The sequence below is a fragment of the Ovis aries genome, chromosome 11, assembly GCF_016772045.2.
Source record: "Ovis aries strain OAR_USU_Benz2616 breed Rambouillet chromosome 11, ARS-UI_Ramb_v3.0, whole genome shotgun sequence".
Taxonomy (NCBI): domain Eukaryota; kingdom Metazoa; phylum Chordata; class Mammalia; order Artiodactyla; family Bovidae; genus Ovis; species Ovis aries.
In genome coordinates, this window is record NC_056064.1 from 46,558,218 (window position 1) to 46,585,310 (window position 27,093).

At 39.3% G+C, this 27,093-nt stretch overlaps 1 protein-coding gene and 1 pseudogene across 3 annotated transcripts in view; both read left to right on the top strand.

Annotated features, from left to right (window-relative positions):
* Positions 1-27,093, top strand: part of EFCAB3 (EF-hand calcium binding domain 3) — a 152,759-nt gene that overhangs the window by 114,883 nt on the left and 10,783 nt on the right. For all 3 annotated transcript variants that reach the window (XM_060395751.1, XM_027974361.3, XM_060395752.1), the window contains 6 exons: positions 5,846-5,936; positions 11,869-11,945; positions 15,080-15,223; positions 17,577-17,648; positions 19,051-19,171; positions 26,724-26,917. In XM_060395751.1, coding sequence (XP_060251734.1) covers positions 5,846-5,936; positions 11,869-11,945; positions 15,080-15,223; positions 17,577-17,648; positions 19,051-19,171; positions 26,724-26,917 — 699 coding nt within the window. The remainder of the gene's footprint in view (positions 1-5,845; positions 5,937-11,868; positions 11,946-15,079; positions 15,224-17,576; positions 17,649-19,050; positions 19,172-26,723; positions 26,918-27,093) is intronic.
* Positions 22,144-23,205, top strand: LOC101122201 (protein SET-like; annotated as a pseudogene).

A 27,093-nucleotide genomic window follows, 5' to 3' on the forward strand; every position in this document is an offset into this window, starting at 1 on the left:
TTCAGAAGTTTGTATAATTTTGACTTGGAATCTTGTCTTTAATCAGAAGGAATGGGGTCTCTACAGAAACTAATGAAAATCACAGATGATGCCAAAGGTGAGTGAAACCTGATGGCATCAGGCAAAGGCATTATAATGATGGAGTTTAATATTTTGACTTAAATTTATTACTCCATGGTTATTTTCCTTAATTATTTTGTCAGTTACTACCCTCTGTCTACTTGTTGACAGGTAACTGAACACCATTGTTTCCCCAGTTGTTTTTCTGAGTTCCTTTTGCTTTTTTATTGGGTTGGTCAAAAAGATCATTCGGGTTTTTCCATTACATCTTAAGGAAAAACCCAAATGACTCTTTGGCCAACCTAATGGTACATGCTGCAATGCATCTCAGATGATAGTAGGTATTTCATATTGTTTTCTAACGGTTTCAACTCTGATGAATTGTTATCATCTCTAATTACATTGTAACCTATTTGATGCAGTTTACAGTACAGTTATACAAAGCAGATATTCCTAACTCTGCCACTAAAGAAATTAATTCAACTCATTGGGCTTTAGTGTCCTTATCTATAAATTGAAAAGAGTAAATTAGATGAATGATCTATCAGTTCTCTTTCAGCTTTAAAATTCTAGGACTAACTTTTATGGTTGACAGGTCTTCACTGTCAAGAAAGTGAGAAAAACAAAGGTCTAGTATCTAAAGCATATAAAGAAACCTTGTTAGCTCAACCAGAAAAAGACTCATAACCCAATCTTAATAATGGGCAAAGTAAATGTCTATTTTGATAAATAGAAATTTATTAAAAGAAGATATAAAAATGACTAGTAAGCACATAAAAAGATGTTCAACATCATTAGTCTTTAGAGAAATGAAAATCAAAACCATGAGAGACTACTTTACACCCATTAGGATGGTTATAATTTTTTACAAGACAGTACCAAGTGTTAATAAGAATGTGGCAAAATCGGAATCCTCATGCATTGCTGCTGGGAATGTAAAATGGTGCAGCTACTGTGGAAAACAGTTTTGCAGTCCCCAAAATGTGAAACCATATGACCAATCAATTCCATTCTTAGCAATATGCCAAAGAGAAATGAAAACATATGTCCAAATATCTGTCAGATTATGAATGGATAAACAAAATGTGGCATACACATAAATGGAATATTAATCAGCCATAAAAAGGAATGAAGTACTGATATATGCCGCAGTATATATGCACTTTGAAAGCATGATGCCGAGAGAAAGAAGAGAGACTCAAAAGGCCACACATTTCATAATGCTACTTATATATAGGTAAATGTCCGGAATAGGTCAATCTTTGCGGTCAAAAGACAGATTAGTGGTTGCCAGGAGACAATCACTGTGGGAGGAGAGAATGGGGAGTTGCCGTTAGTGGGTACAAGGTTTCTTTTTGGCTGATGGAACTGCTTTGGGATTAGGTAGTGGTAATGGTTGCACAACTTTGTAAATATACTAAAACCCACAAAATTGTACATTTTCAAAAGTGTGAATTTTATGGTATGTGAATTATAGTTTACTTTCTTTTGTAATTCCAGGACTGACCCAAAAACATATTTGCTAAAAAACAAAACAAAACAAAACCCACAAGTACTCCAAACCCATGCCTGTTTGCTTGTCAGGCTCTGTAAGTAGAAATAATAAACAATATGCTGGCCCCAAACATAAGCCCTAACCCCAAAGCACCTTCCTTCTGTACAGTGCCTCAAGCTGTGGAACCCAGCTTATGTCCTGGGACCATCAACCCTACAGACAAATATCATACCAGTCCTCCAGTTTTAAACTATGGAAGATACACCCACCAGTAAATTAAGCAAAATCAGCCCTTCATCCCATTTGGTTCTAAATAGATGACTATTGATGTAACTAAATTATAATACATGTCTGCTGCCCAGAGTGGTTTAGTTCCTTATGTATTCCGCCTTATTAATTTCAATGATTACTGTGACCACTATTCACTCACAGTCCTAGAAATCTGAATTTGAATGAAACTGTCCCACTTCCCTGTCAGCTACTTTAGGATAGGCATGCCATCTCTTTTTTTGTTTTTTGAGGTGTGGGTGGTTTACAATATCATATTAGTTTCAAGTGCACAACACAGCGAATCAAAATTTTATAGATTATACTCCATTTATAGTTATTATAAAGTATTGGCTATATTCCCTGAGTTGTACAATGTATCTTTATTTATTTTATACATAGTAGTTTGTACCTCTTAATCCCCTACCCAGACATCACATTTTATAAGTCTTTTTATTTTCTGTACCTGCAGTTAGCAGGTGTCTGCTGAAGTGATAAAGGGATGTGTGTATCCATTCATGTAACATCAGTAAGAGTCTAGCATGTGCCAAGTATTAGTCCAGGTGCTTGGGGCAAAGCTCACTGCTCTTGTGGATCTTACTTTCTAGTGAAGAGATGTACACAATAAACAAATAATAGTATGACCGAGATTACAGAGAAAATAAAGCAAAGAAAATGAGTATAAGAGATACTGTAAAAGGAGGAAGGTAATCAAGAAAGACCTCAGTGATAAAGAGCATTTAAGCAAAAAGCTAAGGAGATTGGGGAGCAGAAATCTGGAGCAAGAGCACTCCATGCAGAAGGAAGAGCAAGTGCAAAAGTGCTCATGCAACAGCATGCTCAGAATACTTGAGAAAGAGCAGAGAGGCCGCTGTAGCTGCAACAGAGTGAGCAAGGGCAATGTAGGAGGAGATGAGGTCTTGAAGGGAATGGGACCACCACATTCAGCCACATAGACTATGCACCGTACGGTTTCAGGATTGTGCAGTGAGATGTCCCTTGTTGGGGGAAAGGCGTGATACAGGTGTGGGCAGTAGCCCTGAAGGCTAATGTAAAGCTTCCACTTTTGTTAATACCCTGAGTAGCACAGGAAACTGAGGACTTGAACAGAGACATCGCATGATCTGACTTAGTTTTTAGAAGATTGTCCTGGTTCCTGTGTGTAGAACAAACTTGGCAGGGGTGGATGCAGCAAGAGCAGAAGCAGGGAGATCAGTTAGGAGGTCTTTGCAGTAATCCAGAGCAGGAAGTAGAGGGTGAGGTGGTAAGAGTGTTATAGTGATGAAAGCAGGGTCCTGAAGAGAGACGTGAACACCAGTGTATCACAGCAGCATTATTTATGACAGCTGAAAGATGGAAGCAACCCAAATGTCCATCAACAGATAAATAAATAAAAGTGTGATATATATAATGGAATATTGTACATGTGCGTGCATGCTAAGTCTCTTCAGTCATGTCCAACTCTTTGCAACCCTATGCACTGTAGCCTGCCAGGCTCCTCTGTCCATGGGATTCTCCAGGCAGAAATACTGGAGTGGGTTGCCATGTCCTCCTCCAGGGGATCTTCCCAACCAAAGGATCAAATCTGAGTCTCTTACGCTTCCTGCACTGGAGGTGGGTTCTTTTCCACTAGCACTGCCTGGGAAGCCCCATAATGAAATATTATTCATCCTTAAAAGGAAGGAAGTTCTGATACATTGTACAACATAGATGTACCTTGAAGATATTATGCTAAGTGAAATAAGCCAGTCACAAATACTGTATGATTCCACTTATGAGATCTCTAGAGTAAGTCAAATTCATAGAAACAGAAAGTACAATGGTGGTCATTATCTTCATTTTAAATCTTGGTAGCCCCTAACATAGTAGGCCCTAATTAAATATTTTTTTAATTTATAAATTGAACCTTGTCTTTCTTTCCTTCTGTATGCCTAGCCAGAATGAAAGGCAATGTACCAAGTTTGGAAAGACTAGGGAAAAGTCAAATTATGCACATAATAAATGAATCCCCCAGAACAGGAAAAGAAAATCTCTAAAATTACAGCCAAGTGCAGCCTGAAACAACTTGCGGGGCTCAAGCTAAGCCTTTCCCAGAGGTATCTGTGCTTAGCCATTGTGAAAACTAGGGACACTTCCAACTTCTCTGCTTAGATGATTTAAATGCCAAGACCTGTTGGATCTTGAATACTAAAGTTAAAACAATTATAATACTTTCTTTAATTGCTCTTTTAAAATCACTCTTTTCAATAATACCATAGACTACAAATCTATGAGAGTTTGATTTTGTCCTTCTTTCTGGATATAAACAATTAATGAAATGGTTCTTAATCAGAATTCAACCAAAGCAATTCGTTAAAATTTTTTACTTGAACAACTTTCAATTCACCAGTATTTAGTGTGAAAATATGTTAATACAGAATTAAAAACAACAACAACAACTCCCCCTTCACTGAAATCCCACCAGTGTCAAAATATTCTGACTCTGTTACATACCCACACATACCCTATCAGTGCTGAATGAACCACATTGAATTGAAATCACAGTTACTCTAAAGCTGGAAGGAGCTTTTGGGTCATTCTCACCTGGGCCTGAGCCTGAGAAGTGAATGAGGTCACAGTTGTGTGATGGAACAAACCCTTTATTGGATTCTTGATCTGATTGAAGCCCAGAAGTTATAAGTAGCACCACTTAGAAGTAGGTAAATATCCAGATTTTATAGGAATCTATGAACAGTCCTTTTTTTTTAAGTCTATCATCTCAGTGAGAGATTGAAGGTAGTTTTTTAAAGTAATGGTTATTTTGAGCCATGAGGATGATTTCACAGAACCTTTCAACTGCCTAAATTGTCAAGCCTCTCCAGAGTTCCCAGCTCTGTGGTAGGTTTCTAGATTTTGAGCACATGTAGTTGAGTTATTTAGAAACAACAGTTTTCCAGAGAATGAGATAAAAACTTCAGAAAATTAACTCTAACCAAACATTAGAGACTTTTTCTTCATGGTTTAATAGTATGTGATAGTCTACTATTCCTAAGTCAGAACTCTATATTAAAAAGAGAAAAAGATCAACAATAAAAGGGGGAAACCCTACCAACCCAGTTTCTGGTCCACAGGTCCTGATGTTTAAGCTATGCAGAAGTAGAAAGGAGGGACTAGAAAAACCATAGTGGTTGAGAGTCTATTCACGGGGGTCTAGGGAAGCAAAACAGTATTATATTCCTCACCTATTCTTACTTTTAATAAAGACCAATGGGTTCATAAGAACTGATTGGGCAGGGTTGGACCAGAAGGAACCTCTGGGAAAAGCTACTTACTACCAGGTAGCTAATCCAAGACACAAACAATTAACAAATTGCAAATGCTATAATGTCTTGAGATGAAAAATAAACGTTGTCTTTAAATAATTTTTTCTAAATATTTCCAGGATGCTTTACCACTTATTTTTATTTAGGATCAGAATAATGCTAATATATTCAGGGGGCTTCCCTAACAGCACAGATGGTAAAGAATCCACCTGCAATGCAGGAGACCCCAGTATGATTCCTGGGTCAGGAAGATCCACTGGAGAAGGGATAGGCTACCCACTCCAGTATTCTTGGGCTTCCCTTGTGGCTCAGCTGGTGAAGAATCTGCCTGCAATGTGGAAGACCTGGGTTCAGTCCCTAGGTTGGGAAGATCCCTTGGAGAAGGGAATGGCTACCCACTCTAGTATTCTGGCCTGGAGAATTCCATGGACTGTATAGTCCATGGGGTCACAGAGTCGGACACAACTGAATGACTTTCGCTTCACTATAAAGGAGGAGCAATGGCAAGAAATTTTGCTTAGAGATTTTGGGATACTAAAGGGGCCCGTCCACATGGCCTTCCAACTCCCAACATGCACATATCTCTAACTTGCATTTGCACATATTATCATTCTTTGAGGCCCAGGACTTCAAACTCCAGGTCCTGGGCTGGGAAAGTTGTAAAAGTATCTGAAGAAATTAATCTGTGATTTGATCCTTAATGGTATCTTCTGAATTCCAGACAGAGTTACTGGCCACATGGCAGTTTCTGAAATTAAAGCAAAATTTAAACTGAATCCTTTAACAAAAGTACCCAACTTCCACAGTAGGAGGTAAGTTATGAATTTATTAAGGTGATCTATATATTAAGATAAAGAATTATTATGATGAATATATTAAATACATAAAGGCTATAATGAAATAAGTGAGAAACCTCCCCAGGGATCCATTCTGTGATAGTTAATTATAAAACAAGACATCTGAATTGAAGAAATATATTTTTTATGAAAAAAATATATATGTGTCCTTTGACTAGAGAAACAAAGAGGGAGAATTCCTTAGTGGTCCAGTGGTTAGGACTTGGTGCTCTCACTGCTGAGGGCCCCAGTTCGATCTCTGATCAGGGAGATCCCATAGCTGGGTGGTTCAGCAAAAAAGAAGAGAAACAAAGAGTTCTCCCAAACAAGAGGCTATTTTTGTGTGCCAGGACAGAATACTCCAGAGGGCTAGAGGTTGTCAGCTACACATTAAGACATATTAAGTATCAGTTTAAAGGAGAACGAATTTAGAGGATAATAAACTCCTAAGCGTCTGAATACAGAAAAAGAATATGTAGCTCAAAAATGGCCAGTAAAATGAAGTCTGGTAAATTAACTCTGACTAACCTTGGGCTAAAGTTGGGATGGGGACTTCCCTGATGATCCACTGGTTAAGACTCCAAGGGGGTTCGATCTCTGATCAGAGAACTAAGATCCCAAATGCCAAGTGGCTCAAAATATAAAAATAAAGTGAAATTTAAAAAATAAAATTGGGAAGGGAGGTTTGCCTGTGACATTAACGATACCTTTTTCTCAGTCTGATAACTACAAATTCCAATAAACAGAAACCACTAATGACTGAAAGTAAAAGCCTGGTGCAAATTTTATCAGATCATAAGTCAAGAAGCCTCTCTCCTTTCTCACAATTATCCATTTTCCTTGTCATTTTGAGAGTATTTCTCCTAATGTCCTTAACCTTTGCTACAGGAATGTATTACTAACTTTCTTTATTGGGACATGGGTAAGACAACCTGTGTGTGTGTGTGTGTGCACACACGTGCACACACGTGCACACACACACACACACCCATTTGTGAACAACTCTTTGTGACCCCATGAACTGTTGTCTGGCTGTCCATGGAATTTTCCAGGCAATAATACTGGAGTAGGTTGCTATTTCCTTCTCCAGGTTATCTTCCCAACTCAGGGATTGAAACTAAGTCTCCTGCATTGGCAGCCAGGTTCTTTACCAGCTGAAGCACCAGGGAAACCCCCAAGACCTTAGAGCAGCCAGATCCCTTGATCTCATTGTTCCTTAACCCTTCATTGCAAACTGCCTTTTGAAGTGGTGACTTCCTTGTCACTGAAAGTAGTCAAGCAAAGATTAGATAATATCACATATAGAGGGAATTCCTACATGAAATGAGAAGCTATACTGGGTTCATTCCAAATCTAAAGTTTTTTGAACCTTTGAAACACTGTAAAATAAAATAATTTTTTAAATTAAAAAAAACAACAACACATTTCTCACGTTTGATTCAAGATAAGGTTTGGAATTCTGCCAAGAGTATGTTTTCTAAAATGTAACTAATAAAGACTTCATAGAACCATTCAACTTCAGCTTCTTCAGCATTACTGGTTGGGGCATAGACTTGGATTACCCTGATATTGAATGGCTTACCTTGGAAAGGAACAGAGATCATTCTGTCGTTTTTGAGATTGCCTCCAAGTACTGCATTTCAGACTCTTTTGTTGACTATGATGGCTACTCCATTTCTTCTAAGGGATTCCTGCCCACAGTAGTAGATATAATGATCTATACATCATTTGGCCTTGGAATACAGAATGAAGCAGGCCAAAGGCTAATAGAGTTTTGCCAAGAGAACACACTGGTCATAGCAAACACCGTCTTTCAACAGCACAAGAAAAGACTCTACACATAGACATCACCAGATGATCAACACCAAAATCAGATTGATTATATTCTTTGCAGCCAAAGATGGAGAAGCTCTATACAGTCAGTAGAAACAAGACCAGGAACTGACTGTGGCTCAGATCATGAGCTCCTTATTGCCAAATTCAGACGGAAATTGAAGAAAGTGGAGAAAACCACTAGACCATTCAGGTGTGACATAAATCAAATCCCTATGACTATACAGTGGAAGTGAGAAATAGATTTGAGGGACTAGATCTGATAGATAGAGTGCCTGATGAACTATGGACGGAGGTTCGTGACATTGTAAAGGAGACAGGAGTCAAGACCATCCCCAAGGAAAAGAAATGCAAAAAAGCAAAATGGCTGTCTGAGGAGGCCTTACAAATAGCTGTAAAAAGAAGAGAAGCAAAAAGCAAAGGAGAAAAGGAAAGATATACCCATTTGAATGCAGAGTTTCAAAGAATAGCACAGAGAGATAAGAAAGCCTTCCTCACCAATCAATGCAAAGAAACAGAGGAAAACAATAGAATGGGAAAGACTAGAGATCTCTTCAAGAAAATTAGATTTACCAAGGGAACATTTCATGCAGAGATGGGCTCAATAAAGGACAGAAATGGTATGGGTCTAACAGAGGCAGAAGATATTAAGAAGAGGTAGCAAGAATACACAGAAGAACTGTACAAAAAGATCTTCATGACCCAGATAATCACAATAGTGTGATCACTCACCTAGAGCCAGAAATCCTGGAATATGAAGTCAAGTGGGCCTTAAGAAGTATCACTACAAACAAAGCTAAGGAGGTAATGGAATTCCAGTTGAGCTATTTCAAATACTGAAAGATGATGCTGTGAAAGTGCTGCACTCAATACGCCAGCAAATTTGGAAAACTCAGCAGTGGCACAGGACTGGAAAAGGTCAGTTTTCATTCGAACCCCAAAGAAAGGCAATGCCAAAGAATGCTCAAACTACTGCAGAATTGCACTCACCTCACACGCTAGTAAAGTAATGCTCAAAATTCTCCAAGCCAGGCTTCAGCAATACGTGAACCGTGAACTTCCAGATGTTCAAGCTGGTTTTAGAAAAGGCAGAGGAACCAGAGATCAAATCACCAATATCTTCTGGATCATTGAAAAAGCAAGAGAGTTCCAGAAAAAACATCTATTTCTGCTTTACTGACTATGCCAAAGCCGCTGACTGTGTGGATCACAATAAACTGTGGAAAACTCTGAAAGAGATGGGAATACCAGACCACTGACCTGCCTCTTGAAAAATCTGTATGCAGGTCAGGAAGCAACAGTTAGAACTGGACATGGAACAACAGACTGGTTCCAAATAGGAAAAGGAGTACATCAAGGCTATATATTGTCACCCTGCTTATTTAACTTATATGCAGAGTACATCATGAGAAACGCTGGGCGAGATAAAGCACAAGCTGGAATCAAGATTCCCAGGAAAAATATCAATAACCTCGGATATGCAGATGACACTACCCTTACGGCAGAAAGTGAAGAACTAAAGAGCCTCTTGCTGAAAGTGAAGGAGGAGAGTGAAAAAGTTGGCTTAAAGCTCAACATTCAGAAAATGAAGATCATGGCATCCGGCCCCATCACTTCATGGGAAATAGATGGGGAAACAGTGGAAACAGTGTCTGACTTTATTTTGGAGGGCTCCAAAATCACTACAGATGGTGACTGAAGCCATGAAATTAAAAGATGCTTGCTCCTTGGAAGGAAAGTTATGACCAACCTAGATAGCATATTCAAAAGCAGAGACATTACTTTGTCAACAAAGGTCCATCTCGCCAAGGCCATGGTTTTTCCAGTAGTCATGTATGGATGTGAGAGCTGGACTATAAAGAAATCTGATTGCCAGAGAATTTATACACTGAACTGTGGTGTTGGAGAAGACTCTTGAGAGTCCCTTGGACTGCAAAGAGATCCAACTAGTCCATCCTAATGGAAATTAGTCCTGGGTGTTCATTGGAAGAACTGATTATGAAGCTGAAACTAAATATTTTGGCCACTTGATGAGAAGAGCTGACTCATTTGAAAAGATCCTGATGTTGGGAAAGATTGAAGGCATGAGGAGAAGGGGATGACAGATGATGAGGTGGTTAGATGGCATCACAGACTCAATGGACACAAGTTTGGGTAAACTCCAGGAGTTGGTGAGCGACAGGGAGGCCTGGCGTGCTGCGGTTCATGCGATTGCAAAAAGTCAGACAGACTGAGCAACTGAACTGAACTGAACTGAATAAAGACATGAGATGATTCTCTTGAGGAGGGCCTGACAACCCACTCCAGTGTTCTTGCCTGGAAAATTTCAGGGACAGAGAAGCCTGGTGGCCCCCAGTCCATGGGGTCACAAAGAGTCAGACACAACTGAGTGACGGAGCACAATAAGACTGCACTGCCTGGCCTTCTACTTTCCTCTTGCTTCTTGAGAACTTCATATTTCTCCATCTCCTGCATCATTTATGCTATGCAAAAGTAATCTGTTTATATTTAGAATTATAAACAGTGAATATAAAATAACCTGAGTAAAGGTATTAAGTCAGTAATAAAAATCAAACACCAGAAGAAATCAATGTTAGTAAAAGCTGAGAAAATAAGACTAGATAAAATTCCATGTCAAAAATGTTAAGATTGGTGCATTTTGAGACCTTATCACCTTTTTTTCCAGGTCCCTCTTTAAAAATGAGCTGGTGAATTAACTAGATACTGTAGAGGAAACTAAATTCATTAACCATAATTTTTTAATCTAACTTCTATGTTTATATTTCTTCTAGTTTTACTTTTTAAATTTATTATTGTAAAAGCACAAAAACTAAGAGATTACATATTTCTTAAAACCTTTAATTCTACTAGTATCAAAACTAAATGTTGGGAGGGGATATATGTATGCTTATGGTAGCTTCCCTGGTGGCTCAGACGGTAAAGCATCTGCTTACAATGTGGGAGACCCCGGTTTGATTCCTGGGTCGGGAAGATCCCCTGGAGAAGGAAATGGCAATCCACTCCAGCACTCTTGCCTGGAAAATTTCATGGATGGAGGAGCCTGATAGGCTACAGTCCATGGGGTCGCAAAGAGTCGAACATGACTAAGCGACTTCACTTTCACTTTCATGGTAGATTCACATAGTTGTTCAGCAGAAACTAACATAATGTTGTAAAGCAATTATCCGCCAATTAAAAATATATTTTTAAAAAATAGAAAAAAAAATTTTAAACCAGATGTATTTTAAATAAAATATATCCATAAAATTGTGTTTATTATAAATTTATTACTAAATTACCACATTATTAAAAATCTAGTTTTGCATAATATTTTTATGTTCCTAAAATAATAATATATCACTGCAGATATATATAAAATAATCCCCAAAGTATTAATCTTCTCCTTATTTTCAGATTTTATTTTTTGAGGAAACAAAAGGTCATCCAGGGTTCCAAACTTTCCAGAACTGTTCTCTCTTGATGAGAGATGTTAATAGATAGATACAGCTGACATGAGGCACTGAGCAGCAAGGGGAGGTGGGAGAGCAGCAGAAATCAGTCTACAGCTGTCTCCCCATATGCTGGTAAAAATACAGTTTGGCAAAGTTGTAAAATAAACAGGAAAGCAAAAGCTTTGCTATAAGTATGTTCATCATAATAAGATTATTTAAACATTAAAAATTTGAAACAACTTATATTTCTAACAATAGTAATCGTGTAAGGCTTATATTCTTCAGCACTGGAGTCAAATAAACCTGGATTTGAATCCCAGGGCTTCCATTTATTATCTTTCTGACTCAGGACAAGTTATTTAATCCCTCTGAGCCTCAGTTTCCTCTTGTAAAATGGAAGAAATCAAAAATTTTAAGGGGTTAGGGTGATGGGCAAGTCTAGGGCAGAAGAGGACCTCCATGACCAATGTCACTGCCCATCCTGTAGCTATTGGCAATTGACAGTAACAGGTCCCTTAGGTAGTGTGACTCGATATATTTTGATTCTTACAGCCACTCCAGTCAGCAAAAACTGATGAATGGAACTAATATTTGCTGGTTTCAATACACATCTCTTTCCTCAGGGATAAAGATTTACCAGGACTTCTGTCATGTCAATTACAGCACAAAGAAAGGAAGCTGAGCCCTTCACAAATGCGAGGTAATGAGAACCATGCTCTAATTAGTATGAAACAACTAATTAGTATAAACATCTAACTAGTATAAACAACTATGAAACAAGTTGTTTCATAGGGGTATAGATGAACAATTCTACAACTATTGTAAATGTATACATAGGTTGAATATGTAAGTGACTGAATGGTAGATGGTGGGATCCAGGTTTCTCTCTGTTGGAGAGGTTTCAGATAAACAAGGGGAGAAGGCTAAAGTGAAACAGTGGAACTGGAGTAGAATGAGATGTCAGTATAAATTCATGTTTAGGTTAATATGGATGCAGATGGCTAGATCAAGAAATAAGTAGAGATATGTGTATGTACATGGGTTAGGGTATGTGCATATACCTGCTAGCTCTGTTTGCTGAGAAGACAGAAGCACTGACAACCCCATAGCCACAAGCATACCTAGCACCCAGATCTTGGTTTCCAGTGTCAGTCTCCTGTCAAAGAACCAAAGTTCCTTGGACAAATGGCTGATTGGAGGGCTTGGACGGAGAATATACAAGATGAGCATGGAATATCTTGCAGTGCCAGAAAGTTAGGAGATGCTCAAAATACAAAAGAACAGGAGCATGTCAAAGGGATACAGAAACCAACCTTAAAGAGCTCACAACAGCCAGAGCTGGAACAATCTGAACAATAAAAATGAATAATATTGGATTATAACTCAAAGCATAAAAAAAAAGATTGATGTCCCTAATGACAAAATAAATGATTGAGTTTTTTAAATGAAGAAGATACCAATCTCTGTTACAAAAGAAATCCAAATGATATATTAATAGATACTACCTCTTCCAGGAGGCGGAACTTAATTCCCCATTCCCCTGGGCCCTCTGTCCCTTTAACCTGGACTACCCTTAGTGACTTGCTTCCAAAGAGTAGAATATGAAAAAGAAAGGAAAGAAATATACACTGGAAAAATCTGACAAACATTACCTCATCAGTGATAAGTCGTGTTGATAGCCTTGACATAATGATGAGAACAGCACTTCACTTCTGTGGTTTCCCTTCCCCAAACCCATAATCTCAGGCTAACTGTGAGAAAAACAGCAGAAAAACCCAAATTGAAGGACTACCACAAAGCACCTGAATAACACTCCTCAAAAGTTGCAAGTGTCAGCAAAAAAAAAAAAAAAAAAAAAGGAAAGACTGATAAACTGTTAGAGAGAAAAGGCCAAAAAAACCATGACAACTAAATGTAACAATGTAATATGGACAGGATCCTGGAACAGGAAAAGAGTGGAGGGAAGAACCAGTAAAACCCAAATAACGTGTGCAGTTTAGTTGCTAGTACTATACCAATGTTGGCTTCGTGATGTGGCAAGTGTACCATAGTAATGTTAGATGTTAATGATACAGGAAGCTACAGGGATTCTCTGTGCTCTCTTTGCAACTACATCTAAAACCAATCTGAAATAAAACTGAAAATAAATTTTTAAACGTAACCCCACATAACATCACCTCTCTGACCTCTCCCACTCCTTTCCTCTTGCTCACTCTGCTCCAGCCACACTAGCATCCTTGCTGTTCCTGGAACGTGCTGGGCCCATTCCCCTAGGATCTTTGCTCTAGCTCTTCCCTCTGCCTAATCCTCTCTTCCCTTCCTCCAGATACCCACTCTCTCACCTTTCAAGTCTTTGCTCAAATCTTACCTTTTAATACAAGCAACCTATCCTTCAATCCCTAGAAATCCCAAACCCCCAACCCTGTGTTACTTTTTTTTCCATAGCACTTACCACCTTCTAACACGCTCTCTAACTTAACTATTTATTATATTTGTATAAGGGCAGAATCTTGATCTAGTGCACTAAGGTATCCTAGGCACTTAGACTAGCCCCTGGCACATAGAAGGCATGTAGTAAGTATTTGTTGATTAAGTTTCATGAATGCCTACTACATGCCAGAAATACTGGGAGAAAAAAAAGAAACATGTCAGAGACAGTTCCAGCCCTTGAGAAGCCTGCCTTATATCAAAGGAGAAAGCTGTTAATTTTTCACATAACTATAGGGCAGTAATTTCTATAGAATTAATCACTCTTGTACATAGAGGCACTAAAACTCGAATGTGATATGAAATCTTTTATTCTGGTGCCACTTAGGGACTACCTTGTTCTGGATTTACCCCTTCATTTACTAATTTGGGGCTTTCCTGGTGGTTCAGATGGTATAAAGTCCGCCAGCAAGGCAGGAGACCTGAGTTCAATCCCTGGGTTGGGAAGATCCCCTCAAGAGGGCAGTGGCAACCCCCTCCAGTATTCTTGCCTGAGAATTCCATGGACAGAGAAGCCTGGTGGGCTATAGTCCATGGGGTCTCAAAGAGTTGAACAGGACTGAACAACTAACACTTTACTAATTTTAGAAAATATATACCTAATTTTGACTCCAGTTAATGCTTTGAGTTTTTCTTTGAAAAAACTTTGAGTCTCTACAGAACATTCAGACCTCACAGTTCCATGTAAGTCAGAAGTCAGATGGGCTCTCCTGGTTCCTCTTCGCTGGGGTCTTACAAGGCCAAAATGAAGGTGTTGGCCAGCCTGGCCTTTTATCTGGAGGCTCTGGAGGAGCATCTACTTAGCGGCTTGTTCGGGTTTTTGGCAGAATGCAATTCCTTGCAGTCACAGGCCTTAGGTCCCAACTTCCTTGCTGGCTCATACCCAGAAGTCTCTCTCGGTCCCTTAAGTCTACCTGAATTCCACATCACCTGCCCTCTCCATCCTCAAACCAGCAACAACCTGTCAAATCCAGCTGCTTTGAATCTCTCACTTCTGCCACATCTCTCTTGCTTCATAAGGGATCCATTCAAATAATCCAGGATAATCTACCTTAATTACATCTGCAAAATCCCTTCTGTCATGTAAAGTAATACATTCACAGGTTCCAGGAATTAGGGTGTGAAAATTTTTCAAAAGCCATTTTTGCTTTTCCACCAAGTAGTTTAATCTAGTTCGAATCTCATGGAAGGACACTGTTCTTTATAAGAAATGCCTATTAAGTACACAGATTTCTCTAAATGCGTTTTCAGAACATGACCTCCAATCAACAGTATTGTCTGTCCCAATTCCATTAGAATATGTGTTTATTCTTAAATAACTGTCCTAACTTAATTCTATTTCCCCAGCTTTCCAAGATGCCTACAATTTCTTTAACAAGGATAAAACTGGCTGTATTGATTTACATGGAATGATGTGCACTTTAGCTAAGTTGGGAATGAATCTAATGAAGCATGATGTCTATAATGAATTAAGATGTGCTGATATTGATCGTGAGTACTTTGACTTGCCATTTTTTATAGAAGATTTTTATAAATACATTTTTCTCAATCTATAGAAACCTGGGAAGTAAGCCTCATTTATTTGCCAAAAGTACATATATGTGTTTCTCTTTAAAGTTATCAGTGAGGTATGTGTACAAGTTATGAAATTGAATTAAAGCTACAAAATGGGCTAGTTTTTAAAAAAGCCTGTGTGGAAACCAAAAGTGACTGTTGTATTTAATATCAAATTCAGATTACTTGTCATAATATACATTTTGGAGACTACCTTGAAATAAAGAAAGACATTGACAATTTCAAAAATAACCTGTTACTGTTACTCAAAAACTGGACTCACCTCTTACTGGGTGTTGAGCCAAAAGACACAACCAAGCCTAACAGCAGAAGAAGGGAGGATTCATTACTTGCAATAAGTAAGGAGAACACTGAGGATATTTCCCAAAGCAATTTCTCCCCAACTGCAATACTGGAGAGGTTTTTAAGCTAAGGTTGCATACCTATTCATGGAGGGGCTTGAGCAAAGGAGAATGCAGCATAGAATTGGGGCAAAGGTCAAACAGAGCCCAGGCTCTAGTTGATGGAGGTCATGATGGTCAGCAAAGGTCAGCATCTACCATCCTGAGGCTCTAGGTAGTCTGGTGGTTTAGAACTTGAGGGGGTTTGGATACTGCAAAACAGCTCAAGAATGTGCTTCGGGCTAATCTTTACCTTAGAAACTGAACTGGGAGTCTTTACAACTGATATATCATCTCCTGGTAATACCTGTTTGTTTTTACATTCTTCATTCCTTTAAAATAATTAACTATGTAACTCAGCTGGTAAAGAATTGCCTGCAATGCAGGAGACTTGGGTTCAATCCCTGGGTTGGGAAGAACCCCTGGAGAATGGAAAGGCTACCCACTCCAGTATTCTGACCTGGAGAATTCCATGGACTGAATGGTCCATGGAGTCACAAAGAATCAGACATGACTGAGTGACTTTCACTCACTTCACTCAGTTCAGTTCAGTAGCTCAGTCATGTCCAACTCTTTGCAACCCCATGAATCGCAGCACGCCAGGCCTCCCTGTCCATCACCAACTCCTGGAGTTCACTCAGACTCACATCCATCGAGTCAGTGATGCCATCCAGCCATCTCATCCTCTGTTGTCCCCTTCTCCTCCTGCAATCCCTCCCAGCATCAGTCTTTTCCAATGAGTCAGCTCTTCGCATCAGGTGGCCGAAGTACTGGAGTTTCAGCTTTAGCATCATTCCTTCCAAAGAATACCCAGGACTGATCTTTAGAATGAACTGATCGGATCTCCTTGCAGTCCAAGGGACTCTCAAGAGTCTTCTCCAACACCACAGTTCAAAAGCATCAATTCTTCGGCACTCAGCCTTCTTCACAGTCCAACTCTCAAATCCCTACGTGACCACTGGAAAAACCATAGCCTTGACTAGACAGACCTTTGTTGGCAAAGTAATGTCTCTACTTTTCAATATGCTATCTAGGTTTCTCATAACTTTTCTTCCAAGGAGTAAGCGTCTTTTAATTTCATGGCTGCAGTCACCATCTGCAGTGATTTTGGAGCCCCCAAAATAAAGTCTGACACTGTTTCTACTGTTTCCCCATCTATTTCCCATGAAGTGATGGGACCAGATGCCATGATCTTTGTTTTCTGAATGTTGAGCTTTAAGCCAACTTTTTCACTCTCCACTTTCACTTTCATCAAGGGACTTTTTAGTTCCTCTTCTTTTACAAGGACAAGCACTGTGACCAGGTTTAGATGACAAAATGGCTTAGGCCTAAAGTGACTTCTCTTATATCAAGATAGTTAGGTCTAGTTTTCTTCTTCCCAGAATCCTCTACCATATCTGCCTGCATTACCAAGGTTATCCAAGCCCTTTGTTTCCGTTTGAATCATAATGGTACAAATCTTCCTTCCATCACTAGAGCCACCTATATTGAATTTAATGCCACAGCACTTTTATTGATATTTTTTAAAGCATGTAAGTAGTCTTTTCTTTGAATACTAGTGATTAGTAGCCCGAGCTGGTATGTTGTGTGGAATAAGTATTCAGCACAATACCTTTTCCCACCACACCCCACTCACTGCCAGTGTCCCAGTCAATCAGCAGCACCCTTCATGAGAGTCAGTCAACATTTAATTAAAGTGTCACTTGTTTCCACTAACTCTGCCCAAAGTTTTATCCTTTCATTGAAACATACTCTAATAGCACTTGTTATCCTTTAATTTTAGAAGAAAGGGGTATAATTCAGGGATAGCCTAATAATAAAATATAGAGGTGGATGTGAAATGGGAAGGTGACTATAGCCTTGTTCTGAACCTTGGATCTCTGTTGCAGAGGATGGGAAGGTGAACTTCTCAGACTTTTTAAAGGTGCTAACAGATAAGAACCGCTTCCTTAAGGCTGTGGGTAAGTATGTTGCTAAATAGATGGCAGTGGGGTAGTTGCAGTTCACTGCATAGTAAATATTGTTCCTTTAGACCTCCAATCAGGCAGGTATAGTCTGGGATGTGATTTACTTTTGTACTGCTTCTCTTAAAACAAATTTTGCCAGGGAAATTGATACAGTTTTAGAATGTTAACTTAAATCCATCAAGTCCTTCTGCAGGAGACACTGCTTTTTGGACTCAAGTGAGAACAGTCAGGCAGTGGTGCAGAAAATTTTGGTCACCTTTTATGTTTATATACCACTCCAGTATTCTTGCCTGGAGAATTCCATGGACAGAGGAGCCTGGAAAGCTATGGTCTGTGGACTTGCAGAGATGGACACGACTGAGCGACCAACACTTTATATTACTTTAATTCTTTACCAAATGCATGTGCTACTTTGGGAGGTACTACTCTTACAAAAGAAAAATGGATACATATAGCACTCTAAATGTTTGGGGCTTCCCCAGTGGCTCAGGCAGTAAAGAATCTGCCTGCAATGCAGGAGACCTGGGTTCAATCCCTGAGTTGGGAAGACCCCCTGGAGGAGGAAATGGCAACCCACTCCAGTATTCTTGCCTGGAGAATTCCATGGGCAAAGGAGCCTGGTGGGCTACAGTCCGTGGGCTAAGCGACCAACACTTTCATTTCATATATTTTTAGAAAAATGCTGTCTCTCTCATGCATATTTGGGTATAGATAATTCACCATTCCTGAAAAAATCTTCCTCACCCCAATAAACCTCTGCCCTCACTGTGAGAGCAGGAGAGTCTGCTGGAGGTTCCAGAACATGTTCTCACACAAGGTTTAACAACTTGGAGATACACTCAATTTATTGCTATTAGTTCTCTAATGGTTTGTTTATGAGTTTAACAAGCTGCCTTGGAAAATCTGACCTTATTCATATCATGTTTTCCAGATAAATACATTCCAAATTCCAAATACTATATACAGTTTTAAAAAAGACATCCTTTCATAAGCTATGAACTGTCTTAGTATAAACAGAAGTTACTATTTAAAGTATCGCTATAGTAACAAGGGTTTGCCTGCACACCAGAGTTATGTTTATCAACAGTTCCTTTTCGTAGACGAACAGAATAGTCCTTAACATATAATTCATGTTTATGTTAAATGTATTACTACATTTACTTAGAAGTCACTGAACTAAAAGTATTTCATTTTAAATCCCATGATTATTTTGTCTGTTCAGTAATCAAAATGACCTTCCTGCCAAACAGAACAGACTTTGAATGTTTGTTTATAATTCTTTAGCTTTTGACTTGGTTTTAATATTGTGTATACAGTAAAATGACTGTCACTTTAACACTTTTTATGATCATTTTTTTTCAGAAGGCATTTTGAATCTTTTTTTTTCCCTCCATAGTTCCAGAAAAGGGGACCTGTTTAGATCTAGCTGGCAACCCAGGGATCCTGTTGTTTGAAATCCTATCAAAGCTTATAGAGACTTCAGCCTTACCCAAAAAGGCAATATCGGAAATAGTAAGGTAGGTGGCAAAGGAACAAAAATGACCTCAGCAACACTTAGGAGGATTTTACAAGGCAACTGCCTCTCCCTGACATCCTAACATCTCCACAGATCTGCCCCCAAACAAGGAGAAGGTGTACAGGCAGCTAGCTACTCATGGGCTGCAACATGAGACCTCATAGCACTGCCTAGTTCTGAAACTGCAAGGCTAATTCAGACCATCTCAGGACCCCACTGAGAGCCTAAGTTCAGCTTCGAAAGTTCCCTGGTGGCCTGGTGGTTGAGATTCCAGGCTTTCAGTGTGGTGACCCAGGTTCAATCCCTGATAAGGGAACTGAGATCCTGCAAGCCCAGCAACATGACCAAAAAAATAAAAGTTCAGCTTCTCCTACTCTGGGCTAGAAAACTTCAGGGGAATAAGACTGTTCTGGAATGATTTGGGGTGAGCTTGGAAACTGAGTTTGAATATAAGATACTCCCATTCACACTGGATCTCTCAGGAGCTCTGAAAAAGTCCTTTGGGACAAAGGGCAGCAATTTCATACCTCCCAAAGTAGTGTTTGGACTGGAGCAGAGCCAAAATTAGACTTTAGAATAGGATAAGGAAACATTCTCACACCCAAATGTGTTCATTCCAGCAAATGTCATTGAAGATACATTTCCTCAATATAGTTCTATCATGGTATTGCAAAAATTAAATGTTGCCATTATCAGTCTTTTCAAAGCATTCTACTTTGAAAAGCATTATTCTTTCAAAGCATTCTACTATCCCACTTCAAGAGATTTTAAAATACAGAATACCACCAATAATGTAAAATATCCTCTGCTCCTCAACAGGTAATCTCTTTATATTGTCCCACACCTCGATCAGATGTAGAACAGAGGGTATGCAACATTCTACACTTCATTCCAAGTCAAATACATTTGTTAAATCCCTGATATTGGTACACAAATGTATCACATTCTTAACCTCTCAGCTTCAGTTTCCTCATCTGTAGAATGAGAATAATAATACCTATAACACAATTATAGGACAATTGTAAGGACATCTGGTAATGCAGGTACAGTGCTTAGCAAACATAAGACCTCAATGAATGTTAACTATTATCATTATGTGTCCTGTATACGGGCTTCCCTGGTGGCTCAGAAGGTAAAGAGTCTACCTGCAGTGCAGAAGACCTGAGGTTGATGCCTGGGTTGGGAAAATCCCCTGGAGAAGGCAATGGCTACCCACTCCAGTATTCTTGCCTGAATTCCATAGACAGAAGAGCCTGGCAGGCTACAGTTCGTGGAGTTGCAAGAGTCAAACATGACTATGTGATGAACACTTTCACTTTTTTTTTTTTTTTTTTTTACTTTATTTTACTTTACAATACTGTATTGGTTTTGCCATACATTGACATGAATCCACCACGGGGGTACATGTGTTCCCAAACATGAACCCCCCCTCCCACCTCCCTCCCCATAACATCTCTCTGGGTCATCCCCGTGCACCAGCCCCAAGCATGCTGTATCCTGCATCGGACATAGACTTCTGAATGGGAGAAAATAATAGCAAATGAAGCAACTAACAAACAACTAATCTCAAAAATAAGCAACTTATGCAGCTCAATTCCAGAAAAACACTTTCACTTTCAACTATGTATATAAGCATAGAATATACATATCTATTTTAATCCTCACATACATGGCAACAAAGATCCCACATGCTGCAACTAAGACCCAGCACAGCCACATTGAAAAAAAAAGAAGAAAAGAAACAAGATAGTAAGGAATCGAGAAACCAAGGTCACAGAGAAATTCAACAACATAGGTTTTACACCAGTATTAAATACTAAAGTGAGGCCAGTTAAAATGAGGACTGAATGGATGGAATTAGCTTTGGTAGTTTAAGAAATCATAAGTGTGTGGCGGATTCATGTCAATGTATGGCAAAACCAATACAGTATTATAAAGCAAAATAAAGTAAAAATAAAAATTTAAAATAAAAAAGTGAACTACTTAGTCTCCAAAAAATAAAAAAAGAAGTCATAAGTGAACTTCAGTTCCAAAAGGATGATGGGAAGAAAGCCAAGTTTTAGGGGTTAAAAAATAGCAGTCATGTTAAATATACTAGAATAAGTGCATGTTTTAACTTTTTCTTCCTTCTGATATTACACTAAAATAATAGCAAAAGCATTTTAGAAGTCATAGAAACAGGAATAAGAGCTGAAAAATGATATCAACATAATTGGAAGCTGGACAGGAAATGAATGACTGTTTACCGGCTAGTGAGATCAGAAGAAGCTGAAACTTGAATGGCTTCAGTAGAGGTCAAGAAACAAGCCAGTTCTCACTGAAGAACACTTGAAACACTCAGGAATTGAGACACTCAGTTCAGTTCAGTTCAGTTCAGTCACTCAGTCGTGTCCGACTCTTTGCGACCCCATGAATCACAGCACGCCAGGCTTCCCTGTCCATCACCAACTCCTGGAGTTCACTCAGACTCACGTCCATCGAGTCAGTGATGCCATCCAGCCATCTCATCCTCTCTCGTCCCCTTCTCCTCCTGCCCCCAATCCCTCCCAGCATCAGAGTCTTTTCCAATAAGTCAACTCTTCGCATGAGGTGGCCAAAGTATTGGAGTTTCAGCTTCAGCATCAGTGCCTGATGAACTATGGACGGAGGTTCGTGACATTGTACAAGAGACAGGGAACCAGACCATCCCCATGGAAAAGAAATGCAAAAAAGCAAAATGGCTGTCAGAGGAGGGCCTTACAAAGAGCTGTGAAAAGAAGAGAAGCAAAAAGCTAAGGAGAAAAGGAAAGATATAAGCATCTGAATGCCGAGTTCCAAAGAATAGCAAGGAGAGATAAGAAAGCCTTCCTCAGCAATCAATGCAAAGAAATAGAGGAAAATAACAGAATGGGAAAGACTAGAGATCTCTTCAAGAAAATTAGATTTACCAACGGAACATTTCATGCAAAGATGGGCTCAATAAAGCAGAGGTGGAGTTCTCTGAGCTCGCAGTTCCTCTCTCTTCTCCTGGGAGGATTCTTGGCTTTTTTTCCCCATCATGGCCCCCAAACACCAGTCTTCCCTTCCACCCCAAGCGAAGAAACTGAAGAAAGCCAGGCCGACTCCTGCCTCCAGGCCAGATGAGGCATCTGCTTCTTCAAACTTGCCGAAGGAAGAAAAAGAATAGCAAGAAGCAATTGAACATATTGATGAAGTACAAAATGAAATAGACAGACTTAATGAACAAGCCAGTGAGGAGATTTTGAAAGTAGAACAGAAATATAACAAACTCCGCCAACCATTTTTTCAGAAGAGGTCAGAATTGATCACCAAAATCCCAAATTTTTGGGTAACAACATTTGTTAACCATCCACAAGTGTCTTCACTGCTTGGGGAGGAGGATGAAGAGGCGCTGCATTATTTGACAAGAGTTGAAGTGACAGAATTTGAAGACATTAAATCAGGTTACAGAATAGATTTTTATTTTGATGAAAACCCTTACTTCGAAAATAAAATTCTCTCCAAAGAATTTCATCTGAATGAGAGTGGTGATCCATCTTCAAAGTCCACTGAAATCAAATGGAAATCTGGAAAGGATTTGATGAAACGATCAAGTCAAACACAGAATAAAGCCAGCAGGAAGAGACAGCATGAGGAACCAGAAAGCTTCTTCACCTGGTTTACTGATCATTCTGATGCAGGTGCAGATGAGTTAGGAGAGGTCATCAAAGATGATATTTGGCCAAATCCATTACAGTACTACTTGGTTCCTGACATGGGTGATGAGGAAGGGGAAGGAGAAGAGGATGACGACGATGACGAAGAGGAAGAAGGATTGGAAGACACTGATGAAGAAGGGGATGAGGATGAAGGTGAAGAAGATGAAGATGATGATGAGGGGGAGGAAGGAGAGGAAGATGAAGGAGAAGATGACTAATGGAACACTGATGGATTCCAACCATTTTTAATTTTCTCCAGTCCCTGGGAGCAAGTTGCAGTCTTTATTTTTTTTTTTTCCTCCTCTTGTGCTCAGTCGCCCAGTTTCTGAGGTCTTTTTTCTCCTTTATACCATGGTTCACAACTTATTTGGGGAGGCGGGGGAAATACCTTGAGCAGAATTCAGTGGGACAAGAGTCTCTACCCCTTTCTGTTCCAAATTCATTTTTATCCCTTCCTGTCTCAACAAAAACTATGGAATCAACACCACCATGCTCTGTGGGAAAAAAAGAAAAACCTTCTGCTCCCTTAGCTCTGCTGGAAGCTGGAGGGTGCTAGGCCCCTGTGTAGTAGTGCATAGAATTCTAGCTTTTTTCCTCCTTTCTCTGTATATTGGGCTCAGAGATTACACTGTGTCTCTATGTGAATATGGACAGTTAGCATTTACCAACATGTATCTGTCTACTTTCTCTTGTTTAAAAAAAAAAAAAACTTTAAAAAATGTGGTTATAGAAGGTCAGCAAAGGGTGGGTTTGAGATGTTTGGGTGGGTTGAGTGGGCATTTTGACAACATGGCTTCTCCTTTGGCATGTTTAATTGTGATGTTTAACGGACATCCTTGCAGTTTAAGATGACACTTTTAAAATAAAATTCTCTCCTAATGATGACTTGAGCCCTGCCACTCGATGGGAGAATCAGCAGAACCTGTAGGATCTTATTTGCAATTGACATTCTCTATTGTAATTTTGTTCCTGTTTATTTTTAAATTTTTCTTTTTGCTTCACTGGAAAGGAAAGATGATGCTCAGTTTTAAACGTTAAAAGTGTACAAGTTGCTTTGTTACAATAAAACTAAATGTGTACACAAAGAAAAAAATAAAAAAAATAAAGCAGAGGTGTAGGGAGCCCCAAATACAAATAACTAGTTAAAAGTAGCATTGAGAAGCAGGTTGACCCTTAGATTCCTCTCTCTAACCCCACACAACCAAGTGACTGCTTGGCAGTTAACTCTCTGAAGAGGTTGTACCAGAGATTGGGCTCAGGGAGATCAGACATAACTGAGGATGAGGGTATCAGTGAAAACAGGGTTACATGAAATTCCACTTACTGAATGGTGAGACTCTACCAGCCACCTTCCCCTTCCCTAAACCCCACTAACAGCTAGACTTTTATACTAGATAAAATAGTAGAGGACCCCTCTCCAGAGAAATTGTCTAGACAAACACAGAAAGAAAAAACCCAGACAACCACAATTAAAAGACCCTTAATGAAACAATGCTCCAACCAGTTACCTGACGGTATATTTCCTACTCAATAAGATCCACCACACCAATGAATGAGTATTGTGGCCTTAAAGAGTATTTATTCTCACTCTTAAGTATGAATAGACATCCAAAGATCAAGAGATAGTTAAGGAAAACCTGTGATAGTGAAGAAAGATTGAAACAGGAAAAAAGGAAGGAAGGAAAGAAGGGAAGGAGGGAAGAAAGGAAACAGTTGTAAACATAACCTGGTACTCAGCTGATATTGGTCACAGCCACTATGGAAGATAATATTCAGGTTCCTTACGAAACTAAAACCATAGCTACCATATGACCCAGCAATCCCACTCCTGGGCATATATCAGAGAAAAACCTGGTCTGAAAGGATATATCCAGCATTCATTGCAGCGCTGTATACATGGATGCACCCAAAATGTCCACTGCCAGCTGAATGGGTAGAGAAGATGTGGTACATACATACAGTGGAATGTTACTCAGCCGTTAAGAAGGATGGGACAATGACATTTGCAGCAACGTGGATAAACTTGGAGATTATCATACTAAGTAAGCCACGCAGAGAAAGACAAATATGACATGATAACACTTACAGGTGGAATCTTTTTAAAATGACACAAATGAACTTATTTACAGAACAGAAACAGACTCACAAACTTAGAGAAGGAGCTTATGGTTTCTGGGGGGAGGAACAGGGGAAAGGAATAGTTAGGTAATTTGGGATGGACATGTACACACTGCTACATTTTAAATGGATAACCAACAAGGACCTACTGTATAGCACATAGAACTCTGTTCAATGTTATGTGGCAGCCTGGATGGGAGGGGAGTTTGGAGGAGAATGAATATGTGTGTATGTATGGGTGAGTGCCTTCGCTGTTCACCTGAAACTATCACAACATTTTTGTTAATCGGCTACACCCCACTACAAAATAAAAAGTTTAAAATAGTAACCAACAAGGACTTACAGGGAACTCTGCTCAATACTCTGTAATATCCTAAATGGGTAAATAATATGAAAAAGAATAGATATATGTATAGGGATAACTAAACCACTCTGTGGTATACTTGTAACTAACACAACATTGTTAAGCAACTATACTCCAATATAAAATACATTAAAAAAAAAAAAAAGGTTAGGGAAGGAAGTATCTGATTACAAACCAGACTCCAATCAGAACACGATTAGCACATCTCCTACCCAACCACTGCTGCAGCTCCAATATTTAGAACGAGTTCTTTCCCTCTTCCTGAGAGGAAAAGAGCGATTGCTCGTCACCATCCCAGGGAGAAGTGAAGCCTCCTGATGCTGTAGTAGAAAGAAACCTGTGAAGTAATGAGAAGCAAGGTCCTATATCTTGTTCTCTGGGACATTCCTCCACTCAGCACACTGTGAGATCTTCCACTTTGGTACTGAAGCCCCCACTGCAACGAATCAGTGAGAAACATGTTTTTCCATCTAAGCAATGAGCGACCAGATCCCTGCCTCAGCTGCTAAGAGGAGTCTCTGTCTCAGCAGCAAGAAGGAATCTGACCTGTCACTGATATTCCAAACATACCTTTGGGAATGTTTGTGCTGTGAGTTAGAGACCTTTTATCATATGTAGCCTGTGGCACATAAAGAATTTATAACCTAAAATGCACAGTAACATATCTCCTAAATACATTCATACACATGACTGCATGTACATGTACACACACACACACGCACACACACGCGCACACACACGCACATACACACACACGCGCACATACACACGCACACACACGCACACACACGCACACACACGCACACACACACAGATTGTAAAGAATTACAGTAGTGATTTACTGTGGACATCTGTGGATAATAAGATTACTGGTAACATATTCTTTATACTTTTCTAACTCTTCCAGATTCTCTGCAATGAGAATTTCTTTCAATTTAAAAAATGTTGCATTTTAAAACCCAACATAAAATTACTATATTATACACCTGTAGCATATGATATTGTATAGAAGCTGCACTTCAATTTTAAAAAACCACAAAATAATATAATAGTAGGCATGACTAATGTTTATAGTCAAGTTGATACCACTTAAGGGTTTGTCAGAGATCAAAATTGCTTGGTGTTTTTCTAGACAAGACTGGGAAGTCTTGGAGCAGAGGAAGGAAGCCAGAGCCCAGGGACTGCATATATAAAGTAATCAAATGGTCTGTGGAAAATGTCAGTAGATATTCTATAAATGTCACATAAATGGTATTAAATGACTATACAACTTAAACATATTCAGCATATATAACATGCAAATTGACTTCTTTTTCTTTCTGTCCAACAGTCAGGCACTTTTTAACCATCTCTAAATTATCTTTATTTCCTAGCTATTTCCGAAGAAAATTCCAGGAAACCACCTCAGGAATGGTGTGGAGCCCCGATACTACGGGTTATGGAAAAAGGAGATTTAAGCCAGACATATGCATACCTCCAAGCTCAAGCACAGCTGCTTTCGCTAATGCTGCTCGGATTGCAATAATGAAAGAAAAGGATTTATTTAAATTTCTCGACGAGCTCAAGAGTAAGAGTCATTTGTCCTCTCCCCACCATTGTAAAAGATGTGTGTGTATATTACTGGTCAGAAATAAATACTAGATGCCAAGTGCTTTAAGAGTAGGGCCACAGCGTATTCTGAGTGACTGGTCTGTCACACAGATATCATTTGAAACAAATGTGCATTTTACCTGAATCCCTAGA